The sequence below is a fragment of the Synchiropus splendidus genome, chromosome 16 (genome assembly GCF_027744825.2).
Source record: "Synchiropus splendidus isolate RoL2022-P1 chromosome 16, RoL_Sspl_1.0, whole genome shotgun sequence".
In the NCBI taxonomy this organism is placed as follows: Eukaryota; Metazoa; Chordata; class Actinopteri; order Syngnathiformes; family Callionymidae; genus Synchiropus; species Synchiropus splendidus.
This window is the reverse complement of record NC_071349.1, coordinates 8,619,241-8,642,159: the sequence shown is the minus strand read 5'-3', so window position 1 is coordinate 8,642,159 and position 22,919 is coordinate 8,619,241. Positions and strand designations below refer to the sequence as shown.

Genomic DNA, 22,919 nt, shown 5'->3' with positions numbered 1-22,919 from the left:
GGAAAAAATAAATATATATATGTATACACTGCTAAAATGAAAAAGGAGAACATATAATAATATATGGTTGCTTTTACAGCAATAAATATTTATTGGTACTAGATAAAGATCTCTGTTAGTGCCTGTTAACTATACTTTGTTTAATAACCTACGGAACAACAATTATTAATCATTTGTCCTAAACACACACAAGCAAATGTTTTCCAGTCGCGGAGCCTTACCGTACGTGGTAGTCCGTTGCAGGCCGCAAATCTTTCAGATGACATTCTAGTTCTTCACCACTACAACACAAGAAAGGGTCATTCACTCAGGTTCTTTTCTCCAGAGTACAGTTAATATAAAGGTGTTTTTCCCACCTGTATACAGGTCTGTACTTCCCATCACGCCCCTTGTCTGACAGCGACACTTCGTAGGAGCAGGACAGGGGCATGCCGTTGGTGTGTCTGTTCAGCAGCCCTGCGGGGGGCGCCCACGATAGCCGGGCTGCCCGTGCTTGCACGTTTGAAACCTGAACACAATTATACAGAATTGATTGAACACTCTCCTTTCTATAGTCACACAGTTGTTTCTGTATTTTTGTTGGGTCAACTGCTGCACTGCAACAAAGCTCAGCTAGTTTGCTATTAAACAGAATACAAATGAATCAATGCATGTAAATGCAAAATTCAAGGTTAGTTGAGAAGAGGCGAACTTAGAGGCCATTCGATTTTGGCAGCTCTTTCATTCGTCCTCCGTTGAGCCCACACGCACATCTGGTCATGTGATCATGTAAACAAGACATTTATACTTGATAAAACTCTTATAACTGTCAATAGACTATAAGAAAACAAAATGTGACTTTCGAATTAATGTTGTGGATGTGCTCTTCTTCACCCTGCCTGTGTCTAGAAGCAAATCAAACACTTACTCATGAGGTCTTATTACCTCTTTTCAGGTCTCCAGTATTACAATATTTAAGACACAGCTCAGACCTAGTTCACTGTCAGCATAACAAATAATCAGAGCAAGTGAAAGCAAGTGAAGTACTCAATTTAAAAAACCTGCTCCTCTGTGTTCAGGTTTACTACACACACACTGTTATGACCATATCGGAAATAAAAGCAGTTTATTGAACCGTCTCATAATGTTTCCGGCTTTCTGTCTCAGAAATATAGAGAATAAAAACATCAATGTCTGAGATGATCAATAAATCAAAGTTCGATTGGCAGTAAAAACATGCCGGCTCTTTATTCCCTCTCCTAAAAATGTTTGTAATATGGTCCATCTACAGGGCCATAAAAAACTCATTCTCAACCCCCTGGAGGAAAACGTGCTCGTTTCAGGTCTGAAAAGAGGAATATGTGTGAGAGAATGCTGCCCTCATGTGGCAGAGGTGAGTCATCAGCAGTTCTACACAAGACACAAGCTAAAGACGGTCCAGAACAGTTAGGACAGCTGGGTTGAGTGTGTGCACTGCAGTGGGGAACCCACCTGTGGTTTGTCGATAGTAGACAGCATGTCCTGGACACGTTTGGCCTCTGAATCATGATCTGGGGACACACAGGGATGTAGACACACTTTAAAAAAAAGGTAAAGGTTTCACGCGGCTACATTTTTGACTATAAATGAATTAAAATGGGCAGCTCATGATATATATATGAGAGGTGCCAAGTATCTTCAGCATAGAGACAAAAGAGAGATGGCTCTAATAACACATCACAGAAGAAATAGGAGAGGAAAGTTTCACGCCTAGTTCTGTACTGAAGTGAAAGGTAGACCCAGAAAAAAAGGTCAATAACTGACACAAAAACATTTCCAAGACAGATGAGCAACAGTTGAATTATGGTAGCGATAACTATCTGAATGGCACAGAAGCTTGATCTGCACCGAACTAGTATTTCACCACACAACTGTTTAAACAACTCTCAAAATGATCTGATCAGAAACAGGACTCAAACGTGTCACCAGGTAGTCAGCGAGCATACAGACCTTCCTCACTGATAAGTTCTCACAGCTGGGTGTGGAAGCACGATGAGACAGAACACAGCAAGTTCTAACAAGTTCTACCGTCTATTTAAAGCCTTCATATGAGGCCACCGAGATCAGTGCAGGTCTGCGACGTGAAAACAAGCAAGCAAAAGGTGTGTGGGTTGTTTTTTTTTTTTTTATTCCAAGGTGCAGCTAAAGGCAACAGGATTCTGGAATTTCCAGTTGCAATATTGTGAATTGACGCCAGCCTAGGGCGGATATATGTACATGGGGGACCTGCGGTCTAAAACCCACCCGGCCACTGCTTACGGTAAACTAATGACCCCGAGTGGGACGACCCGGACAGCTGAGTGTTGATGTGAGCTTCAAAAAATAAACATGAAAACATGCCTATCAACAGGGCTACAGGTGATTTAGTGAGGACCACGGGTCAGCTGGAGGGCAACTACAAGTGTATGTGTGTTTGTGAGCACACGAGCGACAGTAATGGGAATCGTTCCTCCAACTGCGATCCCTGAGGTTCCGTTTTTTTTCTGACCGGAGGAGGGCTGTTTTCTCCATTTGAGGGACTGTAAATCTGACGGAACAGATACCAGTGTGTTCCTTCGCTCCGGCCTGTTGGCTGTGTGTTAGAAATCCCCGACAGGTTGCATGGAGGCGGCGACCATACTTTGCCTTGGGGTACACTATTTAGTCATGGCAACAGTGATGTCATGGAAGCACAACCTCAACTTGACCCTGCGTGTGTGTGTGCGTGTGTGTCCACGTGTGTGTACAGAGTACCAGCATCTGGTTACAGGAAATTGGTAATGCTTGATTGAAATGGGTTTAGCTACTGTAGAGAGAGGGAAAGTGTCACACTCTAATTACTGCTGCACTTCTCTCATACAACTTCTGCAGCTGGAGGAGTGAAATCAAACTACACTTGCATCATCTGTCTGTGTCTCCTGTAACAAGAGGAGAGGAGAAGAAGAACAAGTGTTGGGACGTGAGAGGAGGGACGCTCAGAACCACTAACACACACAGAGTGACACTGATAAAAAATATGCTATAATAAAAGGACATATTTGTGAAACTGAAAAGTTGGTAGCTAATGCCTTTTATACATTTAACATTTTAATTCCCTAGTGGCACTTAGGAAGAAATGGACTGGTGATGTGATGCAATGGAAAAAGTAAAATCCACAAATGGACCCAAGAGGAAACTGGAGGATGAATGGACGGATCTGGGGAAGAGATGTGGCGAAGAGGAACACAAAATGGTTCTGGTGAAATGGCGAGAAATGGGGAAATGGAGGGATGACTGTCATGGATGGATGCATGATGAGGGAATGAAAAGATGATGTTGTACATGAATGAGTATGTAGATACTGAACAGATACTGAAAAGAATTTCAGATACTGAACAACCGGTTGGTTGCATGATGTGTGAAAATCAGGAAGGGACGAATGGATGGATGGATGGATGGATGGATGGATGGGGACATTCATTGTTTCCCACAGCAACAGTATACAAACAGACAGAACCCAGGCCAGGTAAGAAGTAAATGTATGTATGAGTTAATTCAGAACATCAGATGGACCTGACCTCTGCTTGCTCACACATTAATGCGGACACAGACTCACACGTTTGTTTTTTTTTATCATATGCCGCCGACACAGCCCGACTTCCTCTCCCCGTTTGACCTCACATCCTGTCTGTGTTTGATTATTAGGGATGCTCAGACAGTGAGGAGGAGAGGAAGAATAGCAAAGGAGTCCGGGAAGCTTGAGGGACTCGACGTAAGACTGGACTAGAATCAGACAGGAGGAACAAACAGACACAGCAGGAGCGACTGCAGGAGGACGGGAGTCTGAAGAAAAGATTAGGTGCAAAACATCAGGAAACTGAGTCAGGGAGCAGCAGAGAGGAGGGGGTGAGAAGAGTTGGAACAGGAGGAGGCGGACGTTGTGCAATGAATACTTAGGAAGTAAAGTTTTGATTATCTCATCTTCACATGATAATTGCAGTTTCTGACATAATGGCTTCATATATTATTATTATTGCGGAATGTTGAAAACATAAAATTGCTTTGTTATTTTCATATTTTGTGATTTTCTGTAGACCGAAATATATATTGATGAAATGACACTGGGTGTTTTCATCTTTGGAATCCTGGATGCTTCATGTCCAGGTCCTTGAAAACCGTCCAACAGCCAGACAGCTATTATTGTCTTCACAGAATATAAATGTGACTCTGACTTCCTGCTCTCCTGACACCCGAAATAACTGCAAGCAAAACACTGATGTGAGGAGCCGGACTTCATTTGCGTAAGGAGGCCAAACGCTTCAGTCTCGCTCGCCAGGAAACAAAAAAAAAAAAAGCTCATGTAGTTTGGGGTCTTGTTTGCAAGCGTGAGGACTAATAAATGAGAGAGTGGGAAGTGGAGCGGCAGCGGTCAGGACTGTGGTGAGGACTGGCTGGAAGTGTCTCCACCATAACGACTTGAATGGACAAGCAGAGGAATTCACCGTGAGCAGACGAAGATGAAGTTGACTCCAGTTACTGAGATTGTTTATTAGATATTTGAGGGATTGCTTTGATTTTCTTCTCAGCTTTAGAATGATCTTGGATCACTGCAAACATGCAGTGAATGAAGACATTTTTGCGTCGATATTAAAACTCGGTGAAGGCTGCATTCCATTTGTCTGACACCTGACACTCCAAGTCAGCCGGCTGGAGGACAGGAAAAAATGCAGACATATTTCGGACCAGTGTGAGAGACAGCGTGTGCCGTTTTAGTGAATCAGCTCGAGATATGAAACCCAACATCAGTAAGTCTCTAATCAGAAGGAACAAAGCTAAGCAGCACTCTGCTCGGAGCAAAGATGGAGCCGGGTTAAACAAGGGGGGAGGACAGACTGGAGGAAGTTAGGGAAGAAGAAAAGTGAGGTAGAGTGGGTTCAGGCTCTGGATTCCACACCATTATTATCTGCAGCATACTTGGGATTCCATCTGTTCAACAGCTGGGCAACACACACACACACTCACACACTGAGCGCAGGCGTTGTTGGGACATGCCTGAAATTGTGGTTGACATGGTGAAGGTTTGGTTCTCATGGCCAGAACCCTGAGTGTTTAGAAAGCAGGATTAGAGCTGGACAGACAAACTGGCACTTGTGAACCATGAACTGTGAGGCAGAGTCAGGAGGAGATCAAACAGTGAGCTGAAACATACTTGGAAGGGAGTGTAATGAACAGAATAGTGCTTAATATATTCAGTCCAAAACTATTCCTTTGGGAAAGTGAGTGAATATATGACCAAAAAAGAAAATCCATGATAATATGAATTGAAAAATAGTTGTGGGTTTTTAATGTTCTCAGGTTCAAAGAGTACATATCAAGCAAAATGACAGAGTTGGAGCAGCAGCCTCTGATCCTCAACAGCAGAACGAACGTGCGGTATGCATGTGTGTTTATGCAAGCGTGTCGTCCAGTGAGCAGCGACGCTGGCCAGCCAGTCAAGGATTATTGAAGTGGCGCTTTTCTCGGATTCCTGACCCCATCCAACCCTGCTCAGCCCAACCAGTCCAAAGAACGACTGCAGAAAGACTGATGCAGACGAGGAGAAGTGACAAGCGGGTGGAGAGGCATGGTCACAACACACAAAAAAGATTCAATGGTCGAACCATTTCAGCCCAGAGAGATCTACGAGACATTCATTACATCTTCAGTGTCACATTGAGGGAAAGCATTTCACTTTGTCAATAATGATATTTAATACAATGTTAAATCCAGAGCAAACTATAAGCCACCACCTATAAAGCCACATTTCACCAACCAACTGTTGATGCTTCACTCTTCACTAGCAAATAAGGACCTCTGGTATCATAAAGACATAAAAAAGTGATGCCTATGGCCAATGGACAACTTCCCAAGACGGGACCAAGATTGGGAATATTCGGTGACAAAGCCGGCACAGTGTAACTACTCCACTGGAAGTGGTGCTGTTGCCCCGTTGAAGAGCTGAGTTTGGACGAGGGCATCACCCATTCTGCTGTGGCAACAAAGGGCACCATTGCCGAGTAGACGAGGATTCACAAGGTGAGAAATAATTGTCTACCACAAACTTAATTGAAGGAGGCTGAAGTTTTGGTTTTCTATTTACTCACTTATCGGCCGTGTGCCGCTCCACAACTCGATGGATTACGGCAATGGTGAGTGGGAAAAGAGGTTAAAAGGTGCTGCTATGAAAAGTCTCCTCACTATGTGTGTAATTACAAAGTTACAGCAAGATGCCGATAGTGGCATGCTACTCCTGGTGCCACACAAAACACACACATACTTTAAAAAAGAAAGACTATCCATTTTGATTTGATGGCCAATTGAGGGGAAATTGGAATACATAGTAATAATACGTGTTCTCAAATGGGAAGTGTTGCAGGTAACTAGGAATAACAGGTTTCTGTGGACCTTCATTTTCAACTTCCATAAATCCACGTCACTCCTTTATCTTATCTGTCGTTTCCTTCACCACCTCAAATCCCCTCGCTCCCTCTTCCACCTCGCTGACCACCGGGTTGCCCTACAAACATGGCCGTATTTGGGTTTGTGGGAAGGAGTCCGAGGTTGGAAAAAAGGAGGGGGGCTGAGATTATTACCATGGCGATTTACATCAAAACAGGGAAGGAGTGTCGTCATACATCCCTGAGCTGCAGGATGAGCTTCCTTGCAATTCCCTGGTTTGTTTTCATTGGTTAATAAATCACATGGTTTCCACTTAAATCACATGGCACAGGAGGGGAAAGACGAGGTGGAGGAGTGAGAAGCCAGGATCTGTGATGATGTGAAAGCAGGGGTGAGGAGCACCAGAGGCGAGGCCCACATCTGTTTCTTTTCATATAATGTAGTGGCACAGTTCAAAGCAGAGAGAGCCAGTGGACTTGGCTTCACTGGAGTACAGACACCAGGCTTGCCAAGTCAGCCTGCTGGATTGCTGGCATACTGAGAAAGGCCATCAAGGGCAAAGTGTAGGCCACTGTCTGTCTGTCTGTCTGTGTGTATGGTATGCTAGGTCCAACCACATTTGGGCCCAACAGTATTTTTTGTTGGAATGTTTGTGCTCTAACATCATGTTCCATCTCTCTGTCCCATGCAGTGTTGAAGTTTCTCAAACAACATATGTCTACATCCACCCCACCCTCCCCCCGCCTCCTTCCTACCCAGAATACTACAGAGGTTTCCTCTCCTTTTATCCCCGACGCTGCCTGCTGATCTCCTTCACCCTTACGCTCTGTTAACTGTACTGGAAGACCAGTCACAAGATGCTGGGTTACGAGTGCCTTTTCAGATGCATCTTGCTGAGTCAGCCTGATCTCCAGCAGAGTCCTGAGACCCAGGTAGACCAGCACAGACAGATGTTGACATGCGTCAGCCATCTTTGGAATATGCAACAAGGCAACAAAAGTTCCAACGCAACTTCTTCCTTCAGCCTTTTTTCCCCAGTGAATGCTGCATTAAAAAAGCCATGTACTTTCCCCTGCACTGCAGACAAGCTTCTTCTGTACATGCGGTGTGCAGGAAAAGCTGTTCAGACTTGCAGACATGCTGCTTTCATACAGGCCTTTGTTCTCCAAGCTTAAACCAAATAAGATGATTCACGGCACGGAAATACATTTATTCCAGCATGATAATGAAAAATTGAAATAAAACGCTGCAAGATCATCCAAACATTTGGAATATTAATGGCTACATTCTTTTTCACCAAGCCCTGGACCCTTGGCTCATGAGGTGCCAGCGTTGGGACATTTCAAAACACTTGGTTGATCAATTTATCGGGCTCCATCCCTAGAAACCATGCACTCGGAGAAACCCGCATGAAACTGGACTTCAACCAAGGGAGCTCTCATCCTCAAGGTGCAAGCACGAGCAAGAAAAGTGAAAAGAACTTCAGAAAGTGGATGAAAGAATTTGGATTTGGCAGCAACAACTGACACATTTTCATTTTTCAAGGCTGTTTACAAGTGTAAACAAAAGTGTTTTATAATTAAATGTCAAGTTTCCCTGGCTGACTGCTGACTCAGCGCCCAGGTGTGTGTCTCCCTTGCATGTGCACCAACAAGTTAGCCGCATATTCTAAACAACAATGAGCGATTCAAAACAACATCTGCTCCAACTTAATCCCTCTAATGCAGAGTGAACTCGCATCTAAAGCTCAACACAAACATCGTTACTCATCCAACTGTTTTCAAGCGTGTGCAATTAGGAAGGTTTTCAACCATCAAAGAGCAAAATAAAAAAAAAGATCTCTCTCTTCACTAGACTCCAACTTATTTGGTCCAGTTTGGGACGTCAGTGTGTATTTTTAGGATTTAACTTTTTTTTCTGGCTTTGGAAGGAGGACTAGACCAAATATTTAATGAGAAGGTAAACTGTGTGTGAAGAGTGAATAGCACGAAGGTTCAGTAAGGACACGACGTCCACAATCACCTACAGTGTCCCCTTGTATCAGCCGCCTGCTGGACAAAGTCAAACGATCAGACTGGTGCGTGGAGAGACTTCATAATAACTGGAACATCACGACAAGCGGGTCTGTGTGTGTGCATGTGTGTGTGATAATGCTGAGCTGCGGTGTCTTGGTCTGAAAGGTTTCCTTCATCTCCATCAAGACCCTACAGGTATGCGGCTTCACCTCCTCTCTCACCCCCCCCCCCCCCCCGACATCCCCTTGTGGCTCAGCCTTCACCAACAAGGCTTGTATTGTAGCCCAGGTAAAATGATAGCGCTCAGGGAACGGGTCAGCTATGTGGTTACGCGGACTACCCCTCACTCCCCCCATTGGCTACCTACCTACCTAAATCCCTGTCCCCTCCTGTATCGCTTCAGCTCACCAAAGATGCATTCATCCATTCATCCATTTTTTTTTAAGTTTGTGAGAAAGGGAGATGAATGACAGTTTATCTTGGCCTCTTGAATATTGAGGAGGGACACAGAGGTTCTACAGGGACAGAGAGTGACAAAACAGTGAGGAAAAAGGGTTATTTTCTCCTCTCCATTGGAAAATGAAGCAGACAAGATGCCATATTATGTCTCCTCATAAGTTCTTCATCAAGTTCTTCTAGCATTTTCTTCCTCAAACTGACATGTCAAACTCAAGGCCCGAGGGCCAAATGCAACCAGCCATGTCATTTTATGTGGGCAGCTAGAACGTCAAACATACATGGTTTCATTCAGTTCACCAGTTCTCCAATCGATGTCGACTGATCCACAGCAATAACAGAACCAATTTTCTAGCCAGTAGAGAGGAGAAACAGCAAAAGAATAGAGTAAAAATACCAACACAGACAGGACAGTAAATTACTTCCTCCAAACGTGTTTTATTTCTACCTGCAACTTGGATCAGTTTAAAATATTGCACCTGTGTGACACAGTTCCACATCCCTCTCTTATGTGTTCTGAGCGAAGGTCCGTGTGGGGATGGGTGGAGTTTGAAAAGTACAAAGAGATCATATTTAGTTAAGCTAGCGTTAATCAACATCTCATTTATTGGGAGATTATTACTTTGTATTGTGCAAAGACAAGCCTCCATTCAGCCACACATCAAACGTGCGGCAGATCTCCAGAGATCCTACCTGCTGTGTGTGTCTCTGATTCACCGTTGCGCGGGCTGCTACGGAGTCGCTTCTCTGGTTTCTTCCCACCTGGACTGCCGACTCCTCCTCCCAAACCCACTGACCCGAGCGAGGGGGTATGTGATTTGTTGCTGCAAGATCACAATAGTTGTCGACGTCAGACTCTGCAACAAGTCAAGTCAGGAGAATCAACGCATGAACTTGGTGTGTCTACCTGTATCCGTTGTGTGCGGGTCCCAGGCTGCTCTTGTAGATTGTGTTGGGAGGAGAATTGAGGCGGTTCTGTCGCTCCAGTCTCTGATCCTTTATCTTTTTGGGCTGCGGCTTTCCATACGACTCTTCACTGCCTAAGAAGTTTGACATCCCATAAACTGGAATGATTTCTGGAACGAAAGAAGATATTTCGGTGATGATCGCAGGCATTTTGTGTTCCAACTGACTCACAATAATAAAGTTTATTCACCCAACACCTTCACAGTCAGCATGGATCAGTAGGGATATCAAAACATTTTGAAGGGGCCTTCAAACACAGCTTTTTTTTATACCCGTTTCTAACCCGATGGTGAAAGACACAATGACGAGAAGTTGCACGGTACAATCATTTGGATGGAGTCTTTATGAGGCCACCTTTAAACACCTACTTACGACGTGTCCTAATATCTTAAATTATAAATTGTCAAATTTCAGTGGGCAAACTTTTCCATGAAATGTATTGCTTAATACGATAGGGTCAAGCTACACTTTCCCTCCATTTAATATATATTTTGACTAAACAAAATTCAAATTTCTTTCAGGATGTGGGTCATAGCTTGTGGTGCCCAAAGCCAGACAAGCTGAGAACCACTGTCCTATATTATCTTCGCTAGCCATGCTAACATCTATCCGTGTGTCCTATTGGTATATTTATTCTGAGAGACTCAAAAAGTGCATCCTTTGGGGTAATATAGAAACAGGAGAAATGGGGTCACCCATCCAAACCCATAGTAACAGAAACAGGACTTGACCTAAAGGTCAACGATGGGGACTCTCCCTTACAAATAGGACTGAAACTATGTACTGTGTCACTATGAGCTCCACCTCCTGATCAAATCATTAAACCATTTTTAATTTTCATGTCAAACACTTGCATGGATACAGACCTGGGTCGCCATACATAGGAGGCAGATGGTGCTGGTAGTACTGGTGATGGGGCAGCTCACCGGGGCTGACGGGTGGGTAAAAAGAGTGAGAGTTTGGGATGAAATGGGGGTGAGCTAGGTACGGTGGGAGGTGGTGCGTGGGCGAGAGAGCCGGAGAGTAGGAGGGAGGATAGCACTCTGGAGACTGAGGGGTCACCACCACTCGACGGACCCCCGTGGTGTCCTCCAGGACCTGTGGGACAGAAAAGACCAAGACATGAGTCGACCTGCACACATGCATGTGTGGCAACTGAAGCAACATCATGCATCAAGTTCATCAAGTACCCGGTGGCCACATGTAGTTAGACCTGATATTTACATGCATTTCCAGGACGGAATGATACACTCATCGACCTTCAGTGTTGTCATGTTTTGTATTGGCAGAAAAAAAATGTAGTCAGATATTTTCCACATCCAATCTGAAACACACTGATAACCACAACTGGAAACTGCAGTTATGGAATAGCCAAAAGTCAAAAGTTTTAGCATTTGTCTATCAGGACCACAATCATTCCAGAACTTGGAGAGATGTTTTGAGGCGTGGATAAGAACCACTGTAGACAACACAACTTTATATGCATCTCTGTGGCAGACGTTGATAACAACGCTTGAAGAACTGTCCCGAATCCACATGAATTCCTTCCTCCCTTAAGTATTCATATTCATGAAGCAGGGCCCCACACACACCCGGAGTATTCACACACTTCCATGGGGCTGCATTCCAATCATAGAGCAAACACACACTCTCAGCACCCCTGCTGAGAGGAAGTCATCGGCTGGTCATCAACAGAAATAACAATAACAACACAGCCTTGGTCAAAAACATGAAATAACACTCAACAGTGGAAGAGCAACACACAAGATGAAGATGTAACTTAACACCAGAGCCAAACAGACAGAGCAAGAGTGGTGAAAATCGGGGTGCGATTGAGCAAGAGGGTTACAGCATCAGTCTGAGACGAGGGGGAGAAGGAGTAAAAAAATAAAAGCCCCAGCTGGCCCCCCTCTCGCTACAATGCAAAGCAGAAAAACAGTGTTTACAATGAAAGAAAGTCCCCGCATGAACGCAAATGGGTGCATCCTACAGACCCACACAAAAGAGTTTACCGCCTCGGCCTGACTCTGTTCAGACTGACTGTCTGGCTATGTTGGAGAATTTCTCAGTTGAACTAACATACTGAGGTAATCCACTTAATAGCTTGATTAAGATCGGGCGACCCGCGACGGTGTCAACATCAGACGTAAACATCCAAACCATGCACATGGGAACTTTCACCACACACGCCACCTAGGCTTCTATGGTGATGTGCATACATTCATGACAACAATGCCAGACGTAGCATCAGTACACAAGTTCACAGTTCACCACAATTACAAACGCCACCCGTTTACGGTAAACCTTCGCAGCCAATGCAAAATCTAAAAATACACTCAATGACCAGGCACGGTTAGGACAAAGACATCACCCACTTCTGCCTGAGGCAATGAACGGCGCCGTGTGGTTTCACAAGGCGAGAATTTTCTCACATCCTGCCGTTCTCAAAGGATTTGCAAACTAGGACTATGGTCCTTCTTCGAGCTATTGTCTTACCAGACTGTTGTGTGCATGTAAACTTGGCCACAGTGAAGACGCAGAGACTGAAGTTTCACGTTTGTGATCACACAGCAACAGAAGTAATGATGAACTACATGGTAATATTTTTGTCAAGGTAGATTTGTGAAGCACAAAAACAGATTGTTAAGCGCTTTCCTAGAAACACAAAAAGCTAGCGTGGTGAATAAAAAGTTGGACAAATTTTGACACACATTGTAGTCGGGGATGCCATCAAAGAAACACACGGAAAAGTTGCGCACAAACACAGCAGCTCTTGACTGACTGTTGGTCCAAGCCTGTCACCTAAATCTGGCCTGTTTACGTAAGAATGACAGTGTTTCCCGATCACACTTGGACAGAGCCCTGCTAACACATACACCCACACTTACACAAACACACACCCACAGTGAGGCAATGACCCGGCATCCATTGGCTTGACAACACAAGCGCACAGATGTGTTTGAGGAGTTTTTCAGTTGCACTCCTGCCGATTATTCTGCTGAACATGTCAAACAAGATTTATTCTTTTTGGTGCCATTTTGGACACGGTGACCTCAACAGCTCCAGGATGTCAGGATGATGTGGAAAAGGTTAAAAAAAAGAACTCTGAGTGCTGAATCATCATGTTTTACATAATCTTAAAAAAATATTGACAGGTTTTTACTGAGAATTCCTTCACAGGGGTCCCTTCTTGGTTCAGAATTTTGTGCTTCTGTATGGCGAGCGACGATAGAACAGGTATTGGTGGCCAAGTTCCACTTAAATGCCCACAGTGCACCATCTATCATGCAATGGTTGCAAGCACCCCAACAATGCGGGCTCACAGCACAGTTGCTTACACTGGAAATCAGGGGTGAATCAGCAAAATATATTTAAAAATGGAGTGTCTTCAGAGCATTCTACCTAAAGTTAGGGTGTCAAGACGCCCTGGCACCCTGCTTGCCAACATCTCATCTATAGGGGCACAGTTTTTATCTCCCATTCGGTACCGTTCATTTGTTTCACTAAACTGTACGATCCTTTGAAGCTAAACAACACTAGCAAACTGTTGACCGAGTGTTTGAGCAGATCAATCCCCATGTTCTGAAGATCAAAAACCATTCTTGGATTTTATTAAAACAAGTGCTTCTGTGGCACGTTTACAATGTAGTGGATGTTTCACGTCTCACTCTTCATTGAGATCATGTCAAATCACAGCCTGTATAGTAGAACTATCTAACTCCTTTAACAAAGCAGGCCAGCTCTTGTGTTTCACATCTTAATATTTGGAAATCCTCCATGGGAGGCATTTAAACTTTCCTTTAAATGTGCAGGCGGCATCAAAACAAAAGCTATGCATCAACCAGTGTGTGGTCGTACGCTACAAATTTATCTCATGTAGATGGGATACAACACCATAGTGTTTTTGTCACTCCGCATATGACTCTTAACAACATCTGCACTCATATAAACAGTACTTCACAAGATACGTTGATCACTGCTCCTAGAAAAAACTCATTGTGCCAAGCAAAGTGCTGTGTTTGGAGACAAACCTGTGAGATGTATCCTGGGGGTACGTGGATGGGGGGTATCGAGCCATTTGGGGACATCATGGGAACCTCAGCAGGACCTGGAACGGAGGAGAGTATTTATTTATCTAAGCAGGGCAGCTTCATTTCATGCCATTTCTCATTAACACTCATCAATCAACACATGCAGAGATACAAACACGGCCACACACACACTGATAAAGAGTGTGACATGAATGTGGAACCTTTTATTTACAAATTATCAACCGCCTGTGTAGACTTTCTTAACCACGAGAGAGGACTAAAAATCCCTTTCATTGTTTCAACAATTTTAATGAAGAATTGCATTAGACCCAACACAAACAAAATATCTGAGCTTATATGTGGCCATTTGTTTTGAAGACAAAAAATGCTCAGTTTAAAGATACATTCATCTCAATTTATTTATTTATTTATTATTATTATATTATACATTATTGTTTCCCCAATTATTAGCCCATTTTGAAGTCTGCTGGGAGGAAGATCAGTTGTTGGTTCAAACGCATGTTCACCAGGAACACCATCAATTCTTAGATCATGAATCCATCATTTTCAGATTAAAGAGAGTGAGTGATCTTCCCATCCCTGCAGACAACCAACACAATTTAATAGAATTAGCAGATTGAAAATGATGTTGACTTTTCCAGAATCCATATCTTCCCCCAAAATCTCCCTCTTCCTTGAGGGGAGGAGGTCTGCGGCTGGTAAAGTCATTGGGTAACCACTGGGACAGAAGCAGGCCCCCTAGAATAAATCACACACACGCACACACACAGATGGGCTTCCTCGCCGAAAATGCTTCAGTGGTGTGTGTCCATCTTGGCACAAGTCAAATGTCAAGAATTCAGGAAGCTGCGAAGCATTAAAGGGGAATTTACCACCGACACAGCATACATGAATGCTGTTTTTTTTCCAAGTCAGTGACCTCCCTTTTTCTAGAATATTCTTGCCCTTCCCAAGATTCTGTGTACAAAACGGAAATCTACTTTTCCGTGTTTTATCAACCCTACTTCCTCGTCTTCACCTGGAGTACATCCCACCGTCACAGGTCCCTTTTCGACCCCCCATTCTCCAGGACCTTCTAAATATTGCCGTCTTTCCATTGATCATCCCCTCCCTGAACAACAACTGAGGCATGCAGCCACATAAACCCAGAGTGTGCCAGTGCGGTGAGTTTCCTGACTCTGCTGACTCCGAGGGATGTGCAAGTCCTTGAGCAGAAATGTAATAGCACAAGAATAAACACACAAAGGAACACAGTAAACTTGCTTCTTTTTTTCTGTGGATGCTCATCGCACACTCTTGCTCATGCACTATTCCAAATATGCACATTCTACCTCAAGTCTACACACGCACATACACACACCAATACAGACACACACTTGTGTTTGGCCAGTATCACCTTCTTCTGGGTTCTTCACTCACCCAACAGAAGCATTCCTTTGCACACACACACTCCTACCACGTACCCAACCCTGGCCCCCAGGACTGGACCCAAAAGGCCAAATACCCACAGCTCCTCCCTTAAATACAAGACACTCTTTGTCCTGTGCACGCGCACACACGCACACTCTCTCTCGCTCTCTCTCTCTCTCTGAGACTGCCATTGAGAAAAGCAGATGTGTATAGCAGTGCTGTGACTTCTTGTATGTGGTTTACAGTACACATTAGGGCAACTTCCTTCTCGGCACTAAGCAGCACAAGCGGAGTCAGGACTTCCTCTGCATAATCCTGCAGGAATTCCAGACAGCCAGGCTAACAAACCCGCTGCTCCGCCCCCTTCTCCTGTTCCATCTGTTGCTCCTTCTACTTCCGACTGCCGCCGAGGTCAGGTCAGAGGTCAGTTATGAGGCCATATCCTGCATGAGGCATGACATCACTGCAATACGCTGCTTAGTCCCGACTACAATCTCACTAAAGTACGGCTAAAACTAAAGACAGAGGGCATGAATCAAGGTCAAGAAACAACTTTTTTTGTATCAGAAATTTGTTTTCGCATGAGAAGATGTGAAAATATACATGTGTGCATAAACGAAAGACAAAAGGTCCTCATAAAATCTGCTAAACTAAATTAGGAGACTTAATTAAAGTAATAATGTAAGATAGTATTTTAATATCACAGAACCAAGGTCAAGTGAGAAAGCACTGACTTCAACATTACTTGACGCTGATCTTACACAAACAAGATGTAACAGCAGGAAAAGGAAAGTACTGTCACATTGACTGAGTGGACCTGTTCAGTCGGACTCATTCAAAGCTCCATCTTGGAAGTGTCTTACAAGCAGTTTACACAGAATAAAACAATAGAATCCTACAATGTTTAGCGTCAGATGAACTGTCCGTTTATACAGTGAAAAGTTGGAACTTTCAGAGACAAAGTATTACACACATTTTCCCCAGACAAAGACTGTTAGTGCAGATGGTGATGGGGATCGTGTTCTAAACATCACAGATCATGTCCCCTAAATTTTATTTTGGAGTTTAATTCTTGGTGCGTGAGAACAGAAGAAAATACCTCTGTCAACCTGATTATCTTCAGTAGAACATAGTCAGGGTGGAGAGCAGTTCATGTCAAGGTGGCTGACTTTGTAGCACTGCAGGAAACCCCCATGGTAAACTGCTCAACATCCCAAGTTGCCGGCATATCTGTGCCATATTTCCACTTCGCCATGTAAACAAAGCCTCAGGATCCCTGAATTTGAACTGAGATGATTAAATCTTTTCGAGTTCTTTATTTAAAAAACGAAATTTAAACCAAATGGCTGAAATCAGGGATCCAGTACAGACTCAAAGTAGAGCCTGTCTCTCTCTGACCGAGGAAGGGTGCCACCTGGAACCTCTCCTTTGAGGACTACCCACTCAAGGTAAAGAACCAATGATTGCCTTTAGAATTTATCGAAGCCGGACAGGAACAGCCCGAAGTTCAGCTTGGTTTAGGTTTTCTCCAGGCGGAGAACAGATAAGCACTGATGGAAAATGACTCATGTTATACGAGAGAACCACAAGTTGAACCTCATTCAAGTAAAACAGTGAAAGATGTGGCTCTTTGAAGGAAAAAACAACTAGATGCTTACTTTTAATCGAACACACATGCACCTCTCTTTTGGTCTCGCCTAAAATTAACTTTATCACCAAACATTGACACGCACACTCCAAGTCAACCAAAACACACCGCCGCGTCTCCAAGAACAGCCCGTCACTGAGATGGTGATTCTGTCCAGCTGCTTGAACATACATTCAAATACACAAATGGAGGAGGTGATGCAACCTTTAGTCAGATGTTTCCCATGATGCAGCTGTCAGAGACAGCTGTGACTGGGCCCCTGAATAACAACACACACTGCAGAGAGCCCTGAGCTCATACATTCATTTGTCCTGGAAGCCAACGGCGGGTCCACTGACATTGGCTAATATTGATCACTCTCTGCCATGTGATTGGCCAACGGTCAGCCCAGGCTCCAAACAAAACAGCTCTCTCCATTTCATTCAGTTTGGCACATGTGGTTACCAGATTGAAAGGAAACACAGACCCTCTTGGGAACACGTGAATGTGTGTGCTGTTGGTATCAGACCAAAGCAGTCTGTTTGTGTGCTGACCTACATACGAAACACCCCCTCCATGACAAAAAAAAAATCCAAACAATTCAACAGAAAAGTTCCAAGGAAACACATAAAGATTACAGAAACAAATGAACACCAAATACTCCCTCTATCAGGAGATGACATACACAGACGTCTGATTAAAATAGCTTTCGCTGTCCTGCGAGTGTGTCTGTGTGCGTCTGTGTGTCTGGGTCAGTTGTGACGTGGCGTTGCTTGGAAGTTATGCAAGCTTCACCAGGGTAATGTTATCGGGCCTCACGGCTCCAGGAGTAACACACACTCCCACGGTTGTTTGCGCCACGGCCACAATGATTTACGCACAAGGACGCACCAACACATTAAACGTCATATTAAAAAAGTCATATTAAACACCTGAATAAGCATTTATTACTGAAGAATCATTCTGTATTTACAAGCGTCACATCTTAATATTTGATCTGTATGGATCCATCAATTACACTGTAAATGTGCGTTTGTGGATACAACGATTTAGCAGGTGAACAAAGTGCATTTTACAACAGGGGCGGGCAACGACTTTTCTGAAGGGGCCACATCATGTACTTGTGAGAAATGAGGAGACCAATGAAGTAAAAGTGTAACAGTAAAAGTTGCCACTGTTACAGTAAAAGTGTAATTTTGAACATTTTATGTTAACAGATATAATTTGATGAAATATTATTTAGACTTATTGTTATTATTTTCTAAAGGAATTATGTATTTTTCCTGTATATATATTTTGAAGAACAAGAATTAATAATAAAATAATTCATTCATAGATTTGAATTTAAAAGAAGGGAAGCTTAACCAAAAATTAAGGCCTAAAAATCGTAACATTTTATTGACATTTAGCTATGAGTAATTCTTCTAATTTCTTTCGAGCTTTTGACCTCAGGATGGTCACATGAATAGAGGCAAAGGGTCACTGAGCTGCACTTTGCCAACCGATGTTCTAGTAAGTGAAAAAAAAAAAAAAAAATCATGTATTTATCAGGACAGAGTCATTAAAGTTCAGAAATCTAAAAGGAGAATTTAAATGACAACTAAGGGAGTTGCCACGCCTGCAGGCTATGTCGTGATTAGACAGGGAGCTTGTGAATGCAGACACGCCATCAGCACCGCTACAATAATCTCCATGTTTAGAAATGCGCATCAGTGACGCCAAGTGTGCCACCGAGCAACAATGTCAAGAGAAAATCCAACAAACTAAATCAGTCAGTCAAAACGTGTTCCAAGCAAACCATCAAAAAAGCAAACGGTAGTAGTCCTCTGTACTTCCACAGAAGAAAATGTTTCATAAAATCTCTCGCCATCTTTTGCATGGTGCCAAAAACTCAGCATGAAAACAAGTCTGTGGACCAAAACCAGCCTGTGCACCAGTCCCAGTTCAAAGTTGGTGTGTCTGGAGGCTCAATGCCAGTCATCACTGCTGCCAGAGAAGCCTCCGGCCCGAGAGGTGAACAACATCATGGTTGCCCTGTTTGTTCAGATGAGAAACCTTCAACCTGAGGTCAGGTTGAATAATGCCGAGGTGCCCCAGGGCACTGCTCTCTCTCCACTTCTTTTTACTATGTTTACTATTGATCCCTGGCTAAATTCTCCATAGAATTGCTTGTTGACCTCAATATTGACAACAAGGTGGCACACAAAGGAGCAGCGGACTACATCTTATGAAGGCCATGAAGCTAACGGTGGACTTTAGGCAGAAATGGCCAAGAGATCAATGCTCCTTTTACAACCAATAATACCATTTTCATGACTTAAACAACTATTTTCTAATTTCCAAACACCATGTACTTCTTATATTTCGGTCAGTCACAGAACTGCAAATTCAAGGCTCGACACAGAGAAAGGTACCAAGTGACGACCTCCACCGAGTCAAGCCATTTGCCCTGCTCTTCACCACCCAGAGGGAGGGGTTCCGTCGGCCGACCTACTTTTTGGAGCGCTGTGTCTGCTCCAAAGGAGACCAACGTAATGTCTGGAGGGACACTGAGCTCAGTCGTGCTTTGTTCTTTTAATCACCAACAAGCACCAACACACCTTTGCAGCTGCCCGCAGATGTTGTAGAAGACACTTCAACAGACAAACGCTTGGCTTGTGTGTGTCAGCCTGACATCCACAATCATACCGCACACAAAGACACCTGTGTCTGGAACGGACTGACATTTGTGTAGTTCACCCTGACAGATATCAGGGTCACACTGGCAGAAACACTGTCCAAGAAAACACAGCCTTTTAGTTCAATAAATCCAAGACACACACAATGCAGGGAGTATTTTACCAGCTAATTCAGCTACATTTATCCCACTTGTTAATCCTTCACACACACACACTGAGAACACTTACATGCACACTCATGCAAATGTACACAATCCAGACAGCTATGACTCATTGTATCCATTCTCTAATCAAGTATTCATGTCCACAGGCTGACAGAGAGAGTGAGAAGCACAACAGCTGTCGGTGTGTAAACAGACCCACAGTTTAATAATCATTTCCTTCTCCCTTCTTTGCCCTCTACTTTAAATCCTTATAGGCAACACCCTAATGGGCAAACTTGAACCGCAACATAAGACAATAGCAACAGACATCAACGCTTAAAACTGGCACACTAAGTTCAGCTCCACAATGACCTTTGTCCCAGATGAAAAACCATGGAATTCCCAAACTAAAAAAATATGCTCAGAAAATAGAAAACAGGAATGAGTTTATAAGCCAACAGGATGTTGTGAGTGGTGCTTCTTGGAAGCCCATTCTCAGTAAATGTACATATTGTACAGAGTTTTAAGGGAATTATGTCAGACAATGCAACATCATTGCCAAGTCTTCAAGTTTCGCCCCAGCAAGCGGAGATCATAAATCTAGAATTGAGAAAAATCTTAAATCTAAAGCAGGTGGAAGATGGGGAAACCCAGCCTGTCTCCTGTGTTGCAAGTCTCGGGTGAAGGAGAACAACTCATTGTGTGTTTTGAAGCCAACACCGAGATGCTAACATTGGCCTTAAAAACATTACAGGAGTTGTTGAATCCTGATCAAAAAAGCTTAGTGATTTCATGCCCGTGCAATGACTGAGATTGACAGCTCTTAAGTTTTAAGTTTCAAACCTTTAAGGAAAATATTCATCATCGCATTAGATTGGATTAGATACACATTTTTAGGAGAGTGAGTGGTATTTTTTTGTCAACAAAAACACCTCGCAACCAAGGGCTTCAAGCTCTCTGATACTTCAATCTGCTCTCAGGGGTCAGATTATTGCATTTATTTGCTTCACCATTGTAAAGTCAAAGAGAACTGGCAGCATTATCACAACGGTTACAAGCTGTGCTCTTCTTTTTTATCTCTGCATTCATACAGCATGAGTCACAGTTGGAACGACTGACTGAAAAAAAATCACATGATCCGAAAAATTTTAAAACAGGGTCTTCTCTGTGAGAAATAAACACACATGATGTAAACACAAGCATCTGAAACCAATTCAGTTGTGCTGGACAGGATTTACTATTTCAGTCGTGATGCAGTCAAACGCCTCTTGCGATCAGCGATTGACTGGTCCTGATTAGAATTCTGGGATTTAAAGCATTCAGGGCTCCATCTTTGAAAGGTCCGAGACTGTTCTGATGACAGGTAATCTGGCCTGCTGGCGAGCCAATAAGTGAACGACGACGGCAACAGGTTAAAAAGTGGTGAGACGGAGAGGCATGGGAGGAAGTGAAGGAGGTCGGAAAGAAGGGAACGAGGGTGGAGGAGGGTGAAGTGCTCCAGCTGTACCCTGAGCTTCAAGGGAGCCAAGAATTTTCCCTGCAAAAGCAGTCTCCCTCTGGAAAATTCTGTGAGGGCTACTCTTCACAGCTGCTGTTCACAAACACTTTCTCACATGGGAAGACAAGGCAGTTGTTCTGAGTCTTCTTGTCCGCAGCTAAAATCTTAACACCCTAATGTTGCATGAAGTGGGACTGTGGATCCTGCCTTTTCCAGAGCTGGCAGGCTCCACAGCACAGGGGTGGCTGGGGTCATTTCAGAGAGGAAGTGGCCTCGCCCGGGAAAGCACGCGACGGCATCAGACACGACCAGACAAGCAGCGTCTGATTCTCTCATTTTGTCCCACTTTTTTCATCCCCTCGGTAATTCTGTCTACCTTTTCCTCATTTCGTCATTTTATTTCCACTCCACTTCGTGCTCCCCCTTCCTTCCTCTGTCTGCCTCTTCATGCCCTACTAGTGAGGGCACTGAGTTTAGATCGGAGCACAGGGCAGGGCTTGAAGCAACAACCAATGCACTCCACCTCAAACAAACACACTGAAGTCAAGGCGTCTTTGTGACAAATCAACTCCACCTCTATCTTTCTTTGCCCGAGCTGAGACAAAAATCCTGAAAACTGCAGGTAAGGCGCGCGCACACAACACACACACACAAACACACACAAAAAGTGTGCCCGGAGGCACCACATTCCATTACACACCACCTGGAGTGAGAGTCCGTTCCCATGGTGACCGGAGTCCAAATCCAATTCGCAGAAAAGCCAGAGGTTAATAGTCCGGTAATATTTGAGGTAAGCATCTAAATATTCTAAAACTTTCATGACTGACGGAGTGAAAATGATGAGAGGCATTAACAGTGCAAACATGACGACGTCTGCAGAAACCACAGACAAGAAAACTGAGGATAATTACACTGCACGCCATATGCAGCACACATTAAACAACTTGTAGGACTCATTGTGCCTCCTGGCTGCATTTTTCATCACAATAAGAACATGGAATTGTCTGGTCTTCTCCGCTTATATCATAGTGAGAGTGGGTAGACAGAAGCACACTTGCCTTGATCCTGAAACACAAGGTAACGTAATGCTGGTCTTCCAAGCCATCATTCAGCACAGTGCTTTCAGTACTCGCCGAGAGAATATTACACACAGATGAAGGCAGAAATATGTCCATAAAATCTACTTTATAATCCTTCGTATGGCTCTGCAGAAGCTTTTGTCTCATCCAAAAACCAGTTAGTTGTGTGGTTGGGTGTGTAGTTTGAAAAACAATGGACTGTCCCTTTGTCAGTAGTAACTACATTTTTAAATTGACAGTGCACATATACCAAAAAATAGGTCAAAACTGTTGCTTCATATTAGCACTGGAGAACTTGGGTCCCAATTTTTACTCACCGTTCAGTATTGCAGGTCTTCAAATCAATTATGTTCCTCAACCGCATGACAGCACTTGAATATTGCAGATCTGATACAAAGCTTTACATCAAACAGAGTTTCCAGAGACTACGTATGTGATGCCCTTGCACCACTTATAAATGTGTGGCTTTGAAACGCAGACCTTTTCCTTTTGAGAAAACCAAGTGATTTTAATGTTCCTGTTCATAGCAAAACTTAACTTTATACTTTTCAGCAATATCTGGTATCTAAATTTACTGTACA

The 22,919-nt window shown here is 43.7% G+C and overlaps 1 protein-coding gene across 1 annotated transcript in view; it reads right to left on the bottom strand.

Moving 5' to 3' along the window:
- fndc3ba (fibronectin type III domain containing 3Ba) overlaps positions 1–22,919 on the bottom strand; it is a 65,128-nt gene that overhangs the window by 15,843 nt on the left and 26,366 nt on the right. The window contains exons 4-10 of the mRNA XM_053844382.1: positions 13,883–13,959; positions 10,718–10,949; positions 9,793–9,961; positions 9,579–9,709; positions 1,471–1,529; positions 357–508; positions 222–281 (exon numbers count right to left, since the gene is read on the bottom strand). Coding sequence (XP_053700357.1) covers positions 222–281; positions 357–508; positions 1,471–1,529; positions 9,579–9,709; positions 9,793–9,961; positions 10,718–10,949; positions 13,883–13,959 — 880 coding nt within the window. The remainder of the gene's footprint in view (positions 1–221; positions 282–356; positions 509–1,470; positions 1,530–9,578; positions 9,710–9,792; positions 9,962–10,717; positions 10,950–13,882; positions 13,960–22,919) is intronic.